An 18,659-nucleotide genomic window follows, 5' to 3' on the forward strand; every position below is an offset into this window, starting at 1 on the left:
CCGTGGTCACACGCCCACGTTTACTTTTAAAATTTATTTGTAACGCATTAAACCCTAATTTGTTTAAAAAGCTGAACGTACAGCTTTAGGGACACACATCTGCACGTATGCGTGTAGTGCCCGTGGCTCACACGCTTTAGCTGGGGCCACGCCAGATACCCCCCTCGCCCCGTAATCACGGTGGATCATCTCTATACCACACACGTTTACAGGCGCACACACGCACATGCACACGCACACGTAAGACTCGCACGAACAGTCCGGTCAAGCACAGACATGGCACGAACAGGTCGTGGCAATGACCCCGCAGTGACACTGCCACAAGGTGGGGGGCACTGAGGCCTGCCCGGGGGGCGTGAGAGAGCAGCCCACCGGGTCACCGCTGACCGAGACCCCCTGAGGAAGCGAAGGCTTGCTGAATCTAGGTAATTTCACGCCGTGCTGAGAGCTCGCCGCGCGCGCACTCAGCGGTTAGTCTGTGAACACCGTGCCCTTTTCAAAACACCACGTCTGAAGGTCTCCTTCCTGCAGTGTGTCACCCGCCCTCCCTCCGTCCCTGAGCTCCTTCCCCCTTGGGGGGACTTGTCCCGCCAGGGACGGGGACAGAGAGGGCTGCACTGCTGGGGTCCCTACTCAGGAAGCGGCGGGCGGGGATCTGGCACCAGACCCTGCGGGGTGACCATCCCACGAGGGGGCGCGGCACTGGGACCTGCAGATAAACGGCATCTTCTTGTGTCGGTACCACCAGTAAGAAGGCTGGGGCTCCTTTCTGCCCTCCGCCTGCCTTTCCCGAGGTCCTTCTCAGCAGGTGCACAATCCGCCGGTGAAGGCGGCTCCTTCTGGGCACCCCCACTCTCAAGAATTTCTAAACGCCCCAGTCTCTGGCTTGGCGGGGCAGAAGTAAGCAGTAAGTATCCCATTTCCTGACACTTCCCCCTCCTGCGAGCGTACAATCCCCAAGAGAGGCTCATTCAAAGCCCTCGTTGCTCACTCAGGGCCCCCTTGGCTGCCCCGAAGTCTCAAAGACCGGGGGCAGCAACTAGACATTCTACGGCACGAGACGGTGGCTGAGGCCAGTGCGTTCTTGGCCGGGTCACTGGGCCTGGGAGTGGGGATCTGCGGCCGCCAGCCCCGCGGGGCCCTAGCAGCACAGCCCGAGCACAGAACAGGCTGGAAGAGATTTCCAGAAGCCTGAAGAGCACAGGGTCCTCTTCTCCCCTTAACGATGATCAAATGGACTGCGTCTCTAGACCCAACTTCTGGGAACCTTAATGTTAACTTAAAATGCTTCACACTTGTAAGGGAAAGCGTAAGCGAACAAACCAAGTCGTGGCAGAAGAGACACACACGTTCAGTTTCTCGCCTTTCCCAGGCAAAAACCACCACCACGTTAAGGTTAGTAAGTCAATAAATGGTAGTGAGATATATATATATATATATATATATATATATATATATATATATATACATATATACACACACACACACATACTATTTATGGCCCGAAGAGAATTACCAGAACTAAAAATAACACTACCACTAACGAAATCAGAAAGTGAAGGAAAGGGGCCAGAGATAGCATAGCTTGCGAATTATCTAATCTCCCACGACATCAACAAATTCTGCTCAAAGCTGCCGTATCAAGAAATAGCTATTTCTCCAAATATGTGAACTTGTAAATGGTCCCCTAAGATCTAAAAAGAGGATACGGCCTTACGAACGACCAGAAAAACAGCACAACTACACACACCAAACCAGACAAAAGGCCAGAGGAAGCCTACATCCCAGAAGCCAAAGGAGCAGAAGCATTTAATTCAGAAAACAGAACATAAAACGGACGGAAAACATACAGCCAAATACACTCACTGTTCACAGAGTCCCTTGAAAATGATCAGATTGGGTAAAAACAAAACTGAACAACGTATTGCATACCCGGAAGGCAGCCAGGCCTAGGAGACTCAGCTTGAACGGGACAAAAAGGCACAAGAGGCAAGTACTAAGAGAAAGAAATCGAAGGTCAAAATATCAGTATCACGGAGACTAAATCCAAAGCAAATGCAAGATAAGGCACAGGCCCATCTCATCACGTCTGGAGTATACGATTTACCAGGAGAGTACGGCTGTCGTAGAGATGCGTGGTGCCTTCAAGACAGAGGTCAGAGAACACACAGAAACCCAGGGAAAACCAGGCAGAGGGACGGCGCCGGCCGCAGAAGCTCCTCTGCGCGTAGGGCATCGGCGACAGCCCACAGCAGGACGCAGAAGACAGGGATAATGTAACCAACACTTAGGCTACGATACGCTTCAAACTCTGTACCGTGAAAGAATTTATGCTTTCATTTCAAGCCCCCACGGAACATTCACAAAAATCAATGCCACATGGAGAACACAGAAAATTTCCAAACACATACGAAACCCCACAAAGTACAGACTATAATCCCTGAGCACACTGCCACCGGATGAGAAATTAATAAAACACGCAGACACAAAAATCCAACTAGAGGAAAATTTTAACACTTTTCTCTTAAACGTTCAAAAATCCAGCATGAAAATGAAGAAAATGTGTAAAACGGAGCAAATGAACACATCGCATATCGAGAATTCCAGGAACCGCCTGAAGCCCAGCTCAGAAAGTAATTCATAGTCTTACGCACTTGAGTAATTAAAAAAAGGAACCGAAACAAATAAATTAGGCGCTGGACTCTAAAAGTTAGAAGAAGCACCAGAAAATTAAACCATATGCTGTTCAAGGAAAAAGAGGAAGAAAATCATGAAGATGACAGAAATTAAAGGGACTGCTGGTTTGGGACACGGACACCGGGGCAACTGGCGGGAACGGCAGGGGTGGGGGGGGATGGGGAACGGTGCAGGTGACGAAGGCTTTTAGGAACCAGTCCCGGCATTTCAAACCAAACGAAACGAAACACGCTTTCGTTATGAAACTCTTCCGTGGTGCACGGCACAGGGAGGGATGTGGCGGGCAGGCGGGCATCCGGCATGAACAATGGTCAGCATCTGCCATTTTGTTTCCTCTATTAACATCCATTTCTCTTTGTAATCCCACGGAGTAAAGTATCTCAACTTTAAATTGGTAAAAGACGGAAAGCAGGTGAGGCACATTCTTTTCGAAAACAGATTCTTCTCACTAAGATGAGGAATTTTAGAAATAACGTTGTTCACAGGTAGTTGCGGGGACGGCACAGCCAGGGCCCAGGGCCCCCTCGGCCAGGTCTGCCCACAGCTGGCGGCAGCGGGTGCCGAGAGCCAGCTACGTGAACGCTTCACACTGACGAACAGCTGGTCCCACATCTGTCGACGCCAAGGGTTGCGTGAAACGTATCTGGGCTTCAAAATCTCGTTTCCGGCCACACTGTTCCTTGGTGGGGGGCCATCTCGACGCTGTCCACACGACTTGGCTGGATCCTCTTCTGCTGAGTAGTTTTCCAAAACCTCCTATTAAATGACAAGCTGAAAGTACTGAAGATATCGCGGACCCTGGAGAAAGAAACCTTTCCGTAACAGATCGCTGAGATGGTGTTTTCTTCAGAGTAATAACCTGACCCGCGAGGCAGAAAGCTTCGCTCAGAAACGTGTTCCAAACCTGACTCTACAGAAAATAAAGTTGCTTAAATACAAACGGCGATCCACACGGGCCACCATCTGGGTGGGGGGGAGGGGGGGGTGGGGTGGCGGCCTCCAATGACCCCTCCTATGCAAGGTACTAGAGGTACACCAACCACCTTGCCACGCGTAATTCTAGTCCAGAAACACATGCAACTTCTCACTTCGATTTTCCTGGCCTTCACGACAGCCCGTGATGTTATTTTAAAGGAATCTTGTGTGCAGAAATTCCTGTGCGCTGGCTGCACCAGCTCGGGCTCTATCTGAAGGGAGCAAAGCCATCTGTACTCCTATGCTCTGCGATTTAGCGATGAAGCAAGTGTTAGATTTTCCCCCACTCCCTATTTCAGACCCATCCTGAAGCTCTTTAGAAAACCCTTGTAATGTTTCTCATTTTTCTGTATCCTGCAGGAAGAAAAACGGCTTTTTGGAAATATTTGCAAGCTCAAATTGAGCAAGAGCTGTAAATAAAACCTGGCATGCACTTGGGAACTTGGCTTTCAAGAAGTGCGCAAATGTACTTCCGGCAAACTATGAATAGCAGCAGGCAGCGCCCTGTGCAGAAATGGTGAGCCGTCCTGTAAGTTCTCATGTGTAAGTGCAGCTATCGGAGACAAACGTGACTTCAGAAGGAAGCGACGGACAGAAGAACCCTTCCGAAAGTTCGCTGTCTCGCGTTTGGAAACACGGTGTCACCGGACACGCACCCGAAGTCCGCACGCTCACGTCGCAGCGGCAGGAAACTGGGCGCAACCAAGGTTTAGGCACGGCACCCGCCACAGTGCCTCGGAGGGCCCCCTCCCTCCTCCCTGCCGCGGGGAAGTGCTCCCAGGAGTGAACGGCTAGGGCAGATGGCAAAACCCAGGCTGCACAGGTGTTAGCGGCTTGCCCGGGTCGCCCGGCCAGTCAGTGCGGACACCTGCATTCAAATCCGCAGTCCCCGCCTCCCTTACCTGCCCCACACCCCGGGCCTGGGCTGGGCTCACACTGGCACACGTCGCAAGTTATTCTCTGAAAGCCATTTCGATTATCCTAAATTCAATGGATAAAAATACGGCCTTTGAAAACTAAAAATAGTTCCCGTGGTCGAGGAAGGCCACAAATCTCTACAATTGTCGTTGCCGTTTCGGTTACGTAAGGTCAAGTTTACGTAACTCGAACAAGAATGCATTTCAGAATTTCCTTCCTAGCAACCTCCAAACGTTTGCTTATGTATTTCACCGAAGAGCTGGGCTGCAGCAGGGCCAGTGTTACCTAATACTGACAGTTGAAATCTTTAAAAATAGAAGGTGTTTCTTCCACTTGGCAGAAGGAGAAAGAGGGCAGCGAAGAGGCCATCCTGACGCGGGGCTGCGTTTCTCCGGGTGAGCCGGGCTCTCCGGAAAGCGAGGTGCCCACCCCACCCCACGTATCCAGCAAGGAACGCAGCATCTTCCGAGAGAGTCTGCGGGTCGCGGGCGGCTGGAGACGTGGGACTTCGGTGTGCGCTGGGGCGCTGAGGTTCACACGTGAGCGTCTGGAAGAGACACCTGGACGTGTGTGTTAGACATTCGGCTCCTTGCCGTGCGTGTAATCTGGGTTCCGATTGGTAGCCGCTTGCCGTCCGCGTGGGGGGAATTAAAGTCCCAGCAGCATGAGGTGCCCACGTGATTGAAGGGGGACAGGCAGGGACAGCGCCCCTCTGTTGTCACTGCCGCCATTATCGCCACAACGGTCAGCGATCGGCTGTCCCGGAGCCCAGGGGTCCTACTCGAGGCTGTGAGCAAGTCTGGTCTCCCGTGCGGACACACATGGGCTCTCAGCGCAGGACACGAGCCCCTGAGGAGCAGGGACACCCCACCAAGTATGACCTGGTAGAAAACGCACCGGTAACTCTAAGCAAACACCGTCTATTAAAGAAGTATAAACAACGTCCACTTTACAGACACTGCCTGGAGATCCGCTCCCGCGGGAGGGTTCATTTCCATGCCCTCCGTAGGCCCAGTCCCAGCGTCAGGGCCTGGGCCTCAGCTCCCCCCACGCTGGGGCTCTCAACATCCCCAGTGGGGCACGGCTCTTCAGCAATCCAGGACCAGACCTCTTCTGCCCCCCGACGGCAGCTTCGTCCACGTCCCCACCGAAATCCACGGCAACTCCACGGTCCACATGCTCAATGCCCAAACCCTGCGGTCGTTCGGGCCTCTTCTGCTTCCCTCACGGCATGCCTACACCTCCAGTTAATGCTGTCTACTTCTAGTATTTCTAGAATCTGAGCCATGGTCATCATGCCTGCTGTCTCTGCCCTGCTGGGGCCAGGCTCCCCGTCCCTCGCCCTGCCCCCTGCGGCCACCACCCTCACGGTCCGTAGCATCAGGTGAGGGGTGTCCCTCCTCTGCTCAGAACCTCCGAGAGCTCTCCACTCACTCACTCACTCACTCACTCACGGGCAAAACCCTGGCTGGCAGGGTGGCCGCAAGTCCCCGGCGGTCTGTGGCAGCCCCCTGCCCTCCACTCTTGCGGACCACGCTCCTCCTCTCCTGCCTCCTCGCGGGCCCCACGCACTCCCCTCCGGCCTCTGCACCGGCCTCTCTCCCCTCCGGCAAGTCCTGACCTGCTCCTCCTGCCCGGGGAGTCTGCGATCCCCACGTCACGTCCACCAGGCCTACTGCCCTGTACGGAAGGTTCCACATCTCCACCCCTGCCCCTGCCCTGCGTCCCGCGTGTGGTGGCTGTCCTCTCCCCCAGTGCAACCTGAGCTCTGCAAACAGGACGGCTGTCTGTTTCGGCCACAAACACACGCGTCCTGAGTGCAAAGGGCAGTGTCGCTAGGACGCTAGGACCGAGCGCGTGAGTGGGGGAGCCCAGGGCCTGTGCGACGAGGCCTTCCGTGGCCACGTTCTTTAGCGTTGTAGACCCCGTGCCGCGAGAACGCCATCTGCCCCTCGCTGCTTTTCCCCCCAGCCTCCCACTTCTAACACGACTCGGTGCCGCCCAGCATAGCACTTCGCGCATCAGCGCCCAGAGCCGGACCGAGAACACAGCTCTCAAACCTCGACAAAATGCACAGGCTTAGGGATGTCCCGCATCACAGGGAAGAAAGGTTAAAACTTAATGCCAAACGTCCAACCTAAGGGTAACAACCCCGCCGCCCCCCCCCCAAAAAAAGCAAAGAGAGATAAGAGCAGAATTAACACAACAGGAAACGGCCGTGGACCAGGGTCCCCGGGCAGAGGCGGGACTTGAGGGAGAGTGAAGACACAGAGCCGACACGGCGCGACAGTGTGCTGGGCTCCACCACCAGCCCACCTGCACGTCCCCATGCTCCTCAGGGAGGGGTCGAGGCTTCTCCGCCACCTGCAGAGGTGCCCAGGGGTGGGGTGCGCTGGGAGAGCTGGAGAAGGGCAGCCACGCGGACACCGGGCCCCTGCGTGGTCCCGCCCCGACGGCACCTGCCCGCTCCCCTGGGCCTGGAGTCGAGAAGGGTCTGGGTTTGGGTCTCGGGCGCCCGGGGCAGGTGCTGGCTGCCGGGAGACTCCGGAAACGGGCCTTCTCCAAAGCGGGTGGATGCGGTGCGATCACAGCACGCACAGTACACGTGATCACTGGACGGTAAGTCCCGTCTCGATCAGACGGCAACCACAGCAGGCGGGCAAGGCTGACGCGGCCACGTCCCTGACCCTGGCTGAAGGCACCGGACGACGCCCGTGAAGGAGGGTCCACGGACACTCTGGGCACGTCCCTCTCCCACTGCGTTGCCCTGACGTGCAGGACACAAAGCTGGAAAGACCAGAGATACCGACGTTGGACACATCGGTCAGTCCTGGGCACACACCTGCGACTGGGGACACTTGTGCTCACAAGCAACAGGGAAGCCAGAGCTAGAAAAACCCTTCCTTTCACCTAATAATCACTGTCAAACGTCCTGTGAGGACATGAAGGGGCGGCTCTCCGCTTCCTGTAGCAACCCAGGTCTTGGGGTCCCAGTGCCGCCACCACACCCGGGCTTGTGTGGACGTGAGGCCGCCTTTGGGCCCAGGGCGACATCTCTCAGATGCCCAAGTTCCCCCCGTGCCGCAACCAGGAAACGCTGGCTTTCTTCAGCTCCCGTTCCCTTCCGCAGGCCACACGGCAAGCTCGTGGTGACTCTGCATGGAGATCTACGGCGACAGCAGCACACCGAGTTTCAGGGGCGGGAACAGCTCATGATAAACATCGACAGCCCAAGAAATCTCCCCTCCACCCAGGACAGGAAAGGCCGTTAGTTCCTCCCTCAAGTGCGGGGGACACCGACAGAGCCCGGCCGGGAGAGGGGTGGCCAGGCCTGGAGCAGCACCGGAGACGCACGAGGGGGCACTTCTGGTTAGGAACGGCAGACCGAACACCGTCACACTGGACACCATCGGGGACGCTCCCTGCTCCCCCAAGATCCCACTAAAACAGTACGGAGTGCTTTAAAAAAAAAATCACCCACACAAATGCAGACAAAATGCAAACAGGAGAGAGAACACAGTTCCCCAAGTCAGAAAGAACATGGGTGAGGGGCGCCTGGCTGGCTCAGTTAGCCGAGCAAACCACTCCTTGGTTTCGGCTCAGGTCACGGTCTCGTGGCTCGGGGGATCGACCCCCCGCGTCGGGCTCTGCACTGAGCGTGAAGCTTACTTGGGATTCGTTCTCTCTCGTCTCTCTCTGCCCCTTTCCTGCCTGTGCTGTCTCTGTCTCTCTCAAAATAAACTTTAAAAATTAATTAAAAAATTAAATTAATAAAGTTAAATAATTAAATACTAAATTTAAAAAATTTAACTTAAACCTTAAAAATTAAAAAAAAAAACAGAAAGAACATGGGTGAATAACGGGTACCTGCCTTATCAGACCCAAGAAACCCCATCCTACTCTACGATGGCGGGGAAAGGAGGGTCTGCGTTTAGCCACAAAGCCTCCCGGGACTCAGCCGCTGTGGCCCCAGAACCCACAGCCCAGGAGATGGAGCACCTACCCCGGGAGCACTCCTGCTTGCCTCCTGGGAGCACTCGTGCCAACCCCACAGAGCTGGAGGAGCCTGGAGGCTCCCTTCCCGGAGAGGGCGAAGGTCCCAGATTGACCGGGCTTGAGAGCGTGGAAATGGCTGATGACCCAGGATGTGGGCGGCCCGGGTCTGCACCGTCCCAGTGAGGCTAGGGGGGCCCCCAGCCGCCGGCACCACCCACACCCTGAAGGGCCCCAGCCTTCGGGGGGCCTTCCCCAAAGATGAGCAGACAGTGGGGTCGCCAGACGGTCAGGAAAACTGTCATCATGCAAGGCAGAACCCAAACAGGGCAACAGGACCCTGGGGGGAAGGGGGGACGCAACGCAGAAGGAGACAGTGTCCTAGACAGAAGGACGGACCCGCCATCCAGGCGGCCGTGGGGATGGAGGGCAAGTCTTGGGAAGGTAGGGGGACCATGCCTCAGTGTTCGGGGGGAAAACGGTTTGCAAAGCCCAAGTACACAAGCCAGACAGTAGATCACATCGTCACTCTGAGGGCAAATGTCACGTCATAGCTGTGCCGGGTCACCTCCGCTCACATGAGGCCCCAGGGCCGTGGGTGAGCGCACAGGGCAGCCCTCCTGCCCCGGGCTGCCTCAGCCCCATGGCAGGCTCCATCCAGGAGGACAGCAGCATGCCAGGAGGCGGCCGTCGTCAGCCCGGTGTCATGCCCAGGTGTGACATGCTCGGCCCCCAGCACCTCAGGGCCACGTCCCCCTCTCCAGAGTTGGCGGCCATTCACACACGTATCGCCGAGAGCCCTGGTCTGGGGAGGGGTGAGGGCACACACAGGGAGGCACAGGGCAGAAGGAAAGAGGGTAGGAGAGAAGGAAAAAGAGACACGAAGAAGCGGCCGGGGGGTGAGTGACGGAAAGCGGGCAGTGCCTGCTGCCTGCTCCCTCTCTCCTGTGGGTCGGGAGCCTGAAGGGCAGGCCCTGTGTGCCCCGTCCCGTGACAAGCCCGGAGAATCCGATCAGCACGACCCCTGGATGTGCCCACAGCTCTGGGACCTAGAGAGGCCGGGCTGCGGGCTCCTATCCTGCTCAGCTCCCAGGGCCTTGGGGCAGGGCCCGGTGCTGCGTCACGTAGGGAGGCCAGTGTCCATGAGCGAGGTCGGGACTGTGGGGGCAGAGGGGCTAGTTTAACAGGACAGAAAAACAGACACGAGAGAGGGAGGCCTGTCTTTTCTCTGGAAACACTGTCCTGGAGCACCAAAGCACGATACCCCAAGCTTTACAACCCATGAAGGACCGTCCTTGGGAAAGAATCCACTCTCTCTTGTGTGAATTGCACCCCAAAGTGAACTCGTCAGACTCCCGAGAAAAGCAGCAGGGCCTGCTGGTAACTTGGGAGGCGTCTGGTAGGAAGTGGCCGTGCCGTGGTCCGCGTCCTGAAGCAGCCTCGGTCGCCCTTGTCCCTGCAGGCCAGCAGCCACGCCCTCCACTTCAGACTGCGCTTCTGAAGTTCTTGTGAACAGGACTCGAGCCCCCGGGTGCACCTGCACGGCAGACAGCAAGGAGGCCGGGGCCTGCCGGGTGACGGGTGGAGACAAGAGTCCCCCTCTGGGGGCCCAGACCCGGTCGCCAGGCCCGGCGTCCCAGAGAGACACGCGCTAAACACTGAGGAGGTCTGGTACCTCCTCAGGCGTGGCCGGAACCTTCTACGACAGAGTTAAAGGAAAAGCCCACGCAGCCTTGAACCCTCACGGGAGACGGTGGCGACGTAACCCAAAGCGTTTTCTCGGTAGGTCCCCTGCACGGGCTGGTTTTGCTTCATTTTAAACAGAGGTCCCAGGGGTGCGATCACAAAGGCTTCTGGGCTGGTGGAGGGAGGTGGTCACCCCGGAGCGGAGCCGAGAGCCTGGGTACCAGCAGACGGGAGGAGACGAAACAGAAGACGGCAGAGAGCCACACGAGGCTCCCTCCCGTGTGCCCCACGCTGTGCCAGAGTCGCCCGCCATGCTTCCCGGTCCCCGGTGCCTCCGCCAGGCCGAGTGGTCACGTGACATCAGAGGACGAGTCTGCTCGAGGCCACGCAGACCCCCTGAGCTGCTGGGCTGCCAGGCCCGACCCTGCACTCGCTTCCTTCCATCCGGAGTCCAAGTGGGAGCACGGGAGTGGGGCAGGGAAGGGAGCACACCGGACAGACGCCGTGCTTGTGCCGTGGGAGATGCTGTTCCTGGCACGGCGGCGTGCCCCTGCACGCGGACTGCCCGCGGGAGGCACAGGCCCGGTGGGAGGGACGGGGAGAAGCAACCGGCATGGAGAAGCCAGGCTGCACTGACCGCTCCCAGGGGGACGGGCTGGGAGCCCAGAAAGGACCGGAGCGGGAGGCTGGGGACGGGCAGGCCTTGGAAGCGATGCCTCTTCACAGTCGGGACTGGTGATGAACTTCAACCACGATGGGAAAAGCGCACCTTGAGGACTCCTCTGCACCACGCCCGGGGGAGGAGGCAGCGACCCAGCAGGACACCCCAGCACGGCACCCTTCTGCCCGGAACTGCTCCCGGCCGTGGATTCACCTGCTGCCCTAAAGTCACCCACGGCACCTCCAGACAGCTCACGGTGCCCGCCACATGTACAGCTGTGCGGCCTCCCTGGATACTCCCAGTTGACACTCAGGTTTCCGGCTTCCGTGGGCCCCAGGCTCCGCAGTCCGGGCTAAGTCAGGGCCGCTCACAGGGGCTCTCGGGTGAGCCTGTGCGGGGAGGGAAGCGGGAAAACTCTCCGCATTTGCTTAGACTGAGCAAATCAAACTGGGACTCTTCTCCTCAAATTTTCAAACTGCGGAACTTGACTTCGGCATCTTTATGTTCTGGGTTTCATTTTTCCTCCCAAGTTGAGAGCAGACAAGCAAGCAGGAGGAGCGTGGCAGGCCCCTGGGACAGCGGGGCAGATGCGTGCTACATGCCCCACGCGCCCCTGCGCGGGCCCACCTGCGGCGGAGGGCGGCCCGCCTTCGGCCATGATGGAGCGCGTCCCGGGGGGCACTGCCTCCAGCCCCAGGGTCGTCCAGGGTCACGATGGCGCCAGAACCAGGAGATCAATGAGCACAATCCCCGACCCCACCGGCACCCAGCAGGAGCCACACCAGGCAGCCCAGTCCTCCACCGCACCCCGTCCTCACATTACACACACACACACACACACACACACACACACACACACACACACAGGAGGGGGCATCACGTGAGAAGTATTACCACACGGGCTCTGTTCCCAGGGGATCTACTGGTTGAAGTAACCAATCAGCTCAGGTGCCAGTAGGGTGCTTTTCTGGTGCTTTCCCCGGGTCGCACGGGGTCACATAGGTCTCACGTCTGCATCTGCCTCACGAGATGCGTTTCCTCTCACGGAAACCCAACGGCACAACCAACACGCCTGCGAGGCACCAGAAGCTTCGCGCCAGCCCAGACGGCTCCTGCTCCCAACTCCAGGACGTGTGTAAGAAATTCCGTCGCCGCTTCGACAGCGTGCTGGTCAAACACCCTTCATGGCGTGGGAATCCACGTTTAAAGCTAGCCCTCGCTTTTTGTCTTCATCTGGGTAAGTTCTCGGGAGTTTCTGTGGTTTCTCCAAGAGGCCGGAATTTCCTTCGAAAAATTAAATTTCACCTTTGTCGCACCGCCTTCCTAAGGAGCCTCCCCAGCTGACCCACGTGCGCGCTTTAGGGGCGCGTGTATCGCGGGCGACGGTGCCTGCATCCCGTAGCTGCGGAGCCTTCGGGGGCCTGACCTTGTCTGACCTAGGCGGTCTCTTCTCCAGCGGCACCGGAACACGGGGGTCCTGCCCCATAACTCGCGTGCCGGGTGCCCAGCGAGGGCGCGTGGCTGCCGTGACGAGCACACACGCCTGGTGCACAGCCCCGTGCACGCCGTCGGTTAACTGCGGTGTGCTTCAAATATGCGTCCTGCTCCTGCTCGGGTCTCGCTTCCTCCACTCTGCTCCTGGACGACCGAGGCCTCCCCTCGACCCCGTTCCCTCCGTCAGGGCTGCTGAGTGTCCACACCGGGTAGCACCCGAGTGAGCCCCCTCCCAGTTCTGGGAGCCAGCACCCAGCACGTCTGGCACCCCGTGTCTCTCCCCTAATAGACGTCGCTTTTATAATCAGAGGGAGAAGCTTGTAACTTCAAAACAGTTACGACGATTCAGAAATGAGTGACTTAAACGTCTTCCAAGGGCGCTAGAACCCAAGCAGAGAGAGAGAGGGAGGGAGAGACAATCCCAAGCAGGCCCCGAAGTGTCATCACAGACCCCGACGTGGGGCTCAAACTCACGAACCCTGAGATCATGACCTGAGCCCAAGTCACGAGTCAGATGCTTCACCGACTGAGCTACTCAGGTGCCCCTGCAATTACAAATTTTAACACAAGGAAAAGCAGAAGGAAAGGCTTGTTTACCTATGAGAAGTTACAGGGCAGGGGAGGTTAAGAAATCAGAAGAAACCCCAACCGACTAGAATTTTGGCCTTTTCCTTCTATGATACAGACTTTTCTGCCATGAGACATTATTCTTTTTAAGAATTACCTCAGGTCTCGATTCAAGAGGGCACACAAAAGACGGGAATAGTGCTTTTCTACTTGAAGTCAGTCTTTGTAAGGACTATTTAAAGAGAACCATTATCAGAAGAAGCCTGCGTTGAGGTCACCATCGCTCACAACCTGGAAGAGCCGGGAGGTGCGCGCAGGTCAACGGTGGGGGAGGCCACCCGAGCCCTTTCCTACTCGGTGCGCAAGCTACTGCTTCAAGGAGCCGGCTCCCCAGGTGGACGCCGGAGTCATTCCTGCAAACCGTGTCACGGATCGGCTTGCGTCCACACTGGCACGTGTCAAAAGAGGGCCGAAGTTAAACTCGACTGCCAGAGAACCCACCAAGGCAGACGGGGATGGACAGAGAAGTACAGAGAACATCGTTGCTACTCCCGCATCATCACCGTGTGGCTGTGAACGAAGTTTTCGTATTAAGTTTCAAATCCTTCATTAACCTGAATCAACATTTTTGGTGTGACGTACTTGACTGTGGGCTGGCCCGGCTGATTGCGCGGGCCCGTGAGGAAGTCCCCGCCCCCTCACTACGGCGGCTTCTGCGGCGCCTCGCGTGCAAGCCACACGGCCGACGTCACACCCCTGGCACCGCGTGCACGCACCCCCTTCCTCGCTGGCGCCCCACGGGCACGGCTCCCCCACTGCAAGCACTCACCACTGGTGACACACACACACAAAAAGCAAAAGCACCAGAAAACGCAGCAGTATCCGACTCGGCCCGCGGGGATCTGGCTCCCAGGAGGCGAAAGGACTTGCTTCGGTTCCCTGGGGGCACACTCCCCAAGGCGTGTTCCTCGAGGCAGGCGGTTCCCCGCAAAGGAGGGGAGGAGGGGGAAGGGCCCGGGGACATTCCTGGGACCCGGGGCCGGCTCTGTCCCAGCTACGCCACACACGGTCTTCCGTGTCTGCCAATGGGACGCGAAGAGATGACATCTGTCCAGGAACTACTAAAAATCAGACCTGTACATTCGATCCTTCTGAGAATCCTGCGGAGAAGGCATTAGTATCCCCGTCTCAGAGATGATCAAACAAAACAAAACAGAAACTCAGCAACCGGCCTCAGGCCACAGCCGAGGGGTCGGCGGGATCCCGGGGCCCCTCAGCCCACAGGCGAAGCCCATGGGCCGTCTGACACTAAGCCGAGTCCCAAGCCGGGTCTCAACAGGCAGCGTGTTCTCACCGAGCCAGAAAATCCATTTGCAGCCCACCTCTTTGTGGCTCACGTGGAAGCGACACGTACCTACCCCCTTTAAGATGCGTCGGGCCATCTGCACAGTCTCCTCTGTCCCACCCCTGGGTGGGCTCTAGGAGCCAGTCTCAAAATGCCCGGCCACACGGGGACTCGCGTTTAAACAGGAATAACACCGGCAGAAGGAGCTGAAGAGCAAGTCGCAACCAGCACGGTTTGCTCCACACGGACCAAAACTGGGGCACCTCCTGTGCTACCGTGGAGCCTCCCTGCCCCCCACTCCGTGCGGGGTCACAAGTGAAGGGGCGGGGGGAAGAAGCAGAAGCTGCAGCGGGCCGTGAGCGGCCCCAGGGGCACGGGGCGCCCGAGCACCGTCCAGGAGCACCACGGAGAAGCAACAAGATGCTGTGTTTGGGGAAACGCCAAGGAGAGGCAGGGACGGCTCTCCTCGGCACCTCCAGCCTCGTCCAAGGGCACGGGGGGGGGAGGCGCGGCGGTGGGCGGGCCCGACGGGGGGGGCGGGGCAGAGGCAGGAGTCCGCCGGCGCCGCCCACAGAGGGAGCGGGCGGGGTGGCGCCCACGAAGGCCGGGGACCACGGAGACACAGGCCTCGGCGAAGGCAAGGGTCCGGCGGCGCTGGCCTCGACACGCCGGCCCGGGGGTCTGCGGCCAACTCACACCCCGGGCCCCGAGGAGGGACGGCCGAGCGGCCTGTGAGGGGGACCCGAAGGCGCCCAGGCTGTGAGCTGAAATCCTGGAGGACACCGGATGGGGGCAGGTGTTTCACAGAAAGCAAAAGACTGGAAAAAATGTTTCCACGGCCATCTAGATTTATTCGGAAATCTCATACACGGAATCAAAGAGTCCTGATCACGGCTGACGTTCTTTGGTTGATGAAAGAAGGACAAGACGACTGGGAGACCTTGTCACTGAGTGGCTAAAGCAATGAGAAGCCCGGGCTGTGGGTGAGGCCGTGGGTGACCTGCCCGCGGTCCTGTGGCGGCCAGCAGCCTGGCCACGCCGGGCGGGGGACTTCCGGCCCCGGCCTGGGCTCAGAACTCTTCCCCGGGGGCCCTCCTACGGACGGGGGCCGGGGTCACGCCTAAGAGAAGCAGGTGGCCCCTCTGGGAAGAACACGCCCTTCGGAGCTCAAGACGGAAAAGATTCACTCCTTGGCCACTGAAATAACCTCAAGGCAACGCCCAATCCACTTCCACAACGGGTGGCCTATTTCACCCCCGGGAAAGAGCACAGGAGTCCACGGATCTGATGGCCCACCTGCCCCCCCACGCCCCCCGTGGGTGGAGCCTCCGAACGCCCCCCGGATGAGCCCGTGCCCACCAGGCGGGGCGTGCCGACTTACCCGTGCTGGGCATGTGGTTCACGCGGGCAGGGTTTAGCAGTTCCACAGGCTGGTCTCGGCCAGAAAGTCCATCTGGAGGACAGAGAAAGCATTTGGTTTCAGAAACTGCGCGCGCTTCCACGAAAATGCTTTACGCTCAGAGTCTGCGAGGACGCTCCTCGCGGACAATGGAAAGGCAAGCGGCCTTCGTATTTTTAAAGGAGGACAGTTTTAATTCCGTCGCAGGTTATTTTTATTTGCCGCATCGGAAACCGAGAGCCCCCTTGGAGGACGCCAGAGTAGTCCCGACTGCAACAGGGCGGGTGGCAGCTTCTGGCCCGAGGGCATCTACCCAGCTCGGCCGTCCCGGTTCACATCGGTTTCCAGCCACGTTCCACCTACTTGTGCTCATCAGCACAGCTTTTCTGCAGAGACCGGGAGCCCGGAGATGATGGAAACGGGAGAGCCGCTCGCCCTCCTCCCAGATGCTGACAGGTGGCCGGGGTGACAGCAGAAACGCGGCCCTGGCGGGGGTGGGGGGCCCGGCTGAGAGCAGCTGTGCGGCGCGCTGCGGGGGGACGCCCGAGGTCACCAACACGCCCAGACACGCTTTCGGAGAGATGCCCGGCCGGCTACTCGCAGCTTAAGGAACCATTTTCTTGAACCCACCTTGGGCCCGTGTTCGGGAACCGTCTCTCGCTCCCCAGGCTGGGCGCGGAGACGGAGCTGGCTTCCGGCCACCACCCTAAACCCGGAGCCGCCGCTCTTGCGCTCCCTGAGACTCCCCATCTCCTCCCGGGCAGAAGAGCCAGAAAACTCTGGCAAAACTTCCAGGAATCACACTCTGGGTTTAAAATTAGCTCCTGACAAGTGGTGCACAGCGGGCTGCGGTGACAGGTGCGTCATGACAGACATGACGTGGCGTCACTCTCGCGACTGCCTGGAGGAGAAAGTGCTAGTCTCACAGAGCAGCCGTGAGCTCCCTCAGGCAGACCTTCCAATCACGACCAAACGGAGGACATCGGATCGGCCGCGGTACTGACGCTTCGCTCTTTACCTCCAGCGGGTAACGCCTCGCACGGCCGTCCCGTTCTGCGTCAGCCGACCCCCGCGTGTCTCGGAACACGTTCCAAGTCCAAGGACAGAAGTCCTCGGAGGAGCTCCAGATGTGTGCTCCTGAGATCTGAAGACCCCCCGCCCCGACTGAGGGAAGGGAGTGAGGCCTTCAAGGGGCAGCCGCACACAGGAACAAGCCACCGCGAGACACCCCCCCCCCCGGGCCACGGGGAGAAGCCACCACGGGGCGTCTGGGACGCCTCCCCTCAACTGGCAACCCTTCCCCAACTTGGCAGCGTGTCTGCGTGGCTACAAGAAGACGCCAGGCGCATTCGGGGCTAAGACGGTGCGTGGCTCCCCGAGGCGGGGGGACCGACAGCCCGTGTCACACCGAACACCTGCACGAGGGCCTTTTCTCAAAGCCCGGGACCCCTCGCCAGCCCGAGTGCTGAGCCATAAGCCTGCCGCCTGCCACGTGAGCTCCCTGGCTGCCATGTTGAGAGAGACCGTGAGACGGTGACGGAAAAGCACTCTGGAACCTTTCCTCCTGAAGATACATAGGTCAAATGTATTTTGTTTACGAACAAAATTTTTCACTTTCAAAAATACAAAATTCTGGGGGCACCCGGGTGGCTCAGTTGGGTAAGCGTCCAAATCTTGACTTTTGGCTCAGGTTGTGATCTCACGGTGGCGGGATCTAGCCCTGCACCGGGCTCCATGCTGGGCGCGGAGCCTACGTGAGCTTCTCTCTCTCCCTCTCTCCCTCCCTCTCTCTCCCTCCCTCCCTCCCTCTCTCTCCCTCCCCCCCTCTTCTTCTCCCTCTCTCCCTCCCTCTCCCTCTCTCTCCCTCTCTCTCTCCCTCCCTCCCCCCCTCTCCCTCTCTCCCTCCCTCTCCCTCTCTCTCCCTCTCTCTCTCCCTCCCTCCCCCCCTCTCCCTCTTTCCCTCCCTCTCCCTCTCCCTCTTTCCCTCCCTCTCCCTCTCTCTCCCTCTCCCTCCCCTCCCCTCTCTCTCTCTCCACCCGCCGCCCTTCTCCCCTACTCACACGTTCCGTAAAACAATAAGAAATTCATATACTATATATTTTTAAAAACTTTGGATCCCACTGTAAATACTTTCAGAGACACCAGAAGGCCCTTTTGAAAATCCTACTCTAGCTGTAGCTTCCCAGGGACAAGGCTCAGGAGCACGGTGCTTGGAAAACCATCACCATCCCACTCAGGGCTCTCAACCAGGTTCGCAGGAAGCCCCCACCTTGCAATCCCGTCCCCCGGAACGGACCCCCAGAGTCACCTCCCAAAGTCCGCCTTCAACTTCCATCTGAGCCAAGGCTCTAGAACCAGAAAGAGTTTAGAAACCGAGAAGCCAGTTGACACATGAGGAAACTGCGGATCCTGGGACCGGCTAGTGGCCGTGCCGGGCCAGCGCCCCAGCTTATGGGAACACCTCCTCTCGAGTGTGGTCCTGAGCCGTTCATGTCTGCCCCGAGCCCCAGAGGTCCGATTACGCCAAAGCCAAACGCACAAACGGTGCATAATAACACGTCACTTATGTCCACGCTCAAGGGAGAAGGGGCGTCAATCTCAACGCGCTCGATTCAGAGTGCGAGTTCAAAGATGCGTGGTCCTTGGTGCATCCCCAAGTATCGCCCCTGAGTGCTAAGTTCAAGTAGGGCTTCGCTGACTCAGCCCATCCCCAAAATGTCTGGACGCCAGACTGGGGTACGTCCCCCTGAGTCGCAGGCAAGACGTCGATGGCATGTCGGGATGAGTGGGCGTGCCGGGAAACGTGGCTGTGTGGCAAGGACGCTCCTGTTCTGTGGTCTGGGACCGTGGACCCGGGGCCTGCATGGTGACGGGGGGTGTGAACTCTGACCAGATGCGCTTTCGTATCCTTCTTCCCCCTGAGC

The 18,659-nt window shown here is 58.4% G+C and overlaps 1 protein-coding gene across 4 annotated transcripts in view; it reads right to left on the reverse strand.

The window, feature by feature from the left end:
* The window catches only part of HDAC4 (histone deacetylase 4), a 286,561-nt gene that overhangs the window by 128,308 nt on the left and 139,594 nt on the right, over positions 1–18,659 (reverse strand). For all 4 annotated transcript variants that reach the window (XM_047846439.1, XM_047846441.1, XM_047846440.1 and 1 more), the window contains one exon: positions 15,718–15,789. In XM_047846439.1, the coding sequence (XP_047702395.1) occupies positions 15,718–15,789 (72 nt within the window). The remainder of the gene's footprint in view (positions 1–15,717; positions 15,790–18,659) is intronic.

This window comes from Prionailurus viverrinus, unplaced genomic scaffold (genome assembly GCF_022837055.1).
Source record: "Prionailurus viverrinus isolate Anna unplaced genomic scaffold, UM_Priviv_1.0 scaffold_39, whole genome shotgun sequence".
Taxonomy (NCBI): Eukaryota; Metazoa; Chordata; class Mammalia; order Carnivora; family Felidae; genus Prionailurus; species Prionailurus viverrinus.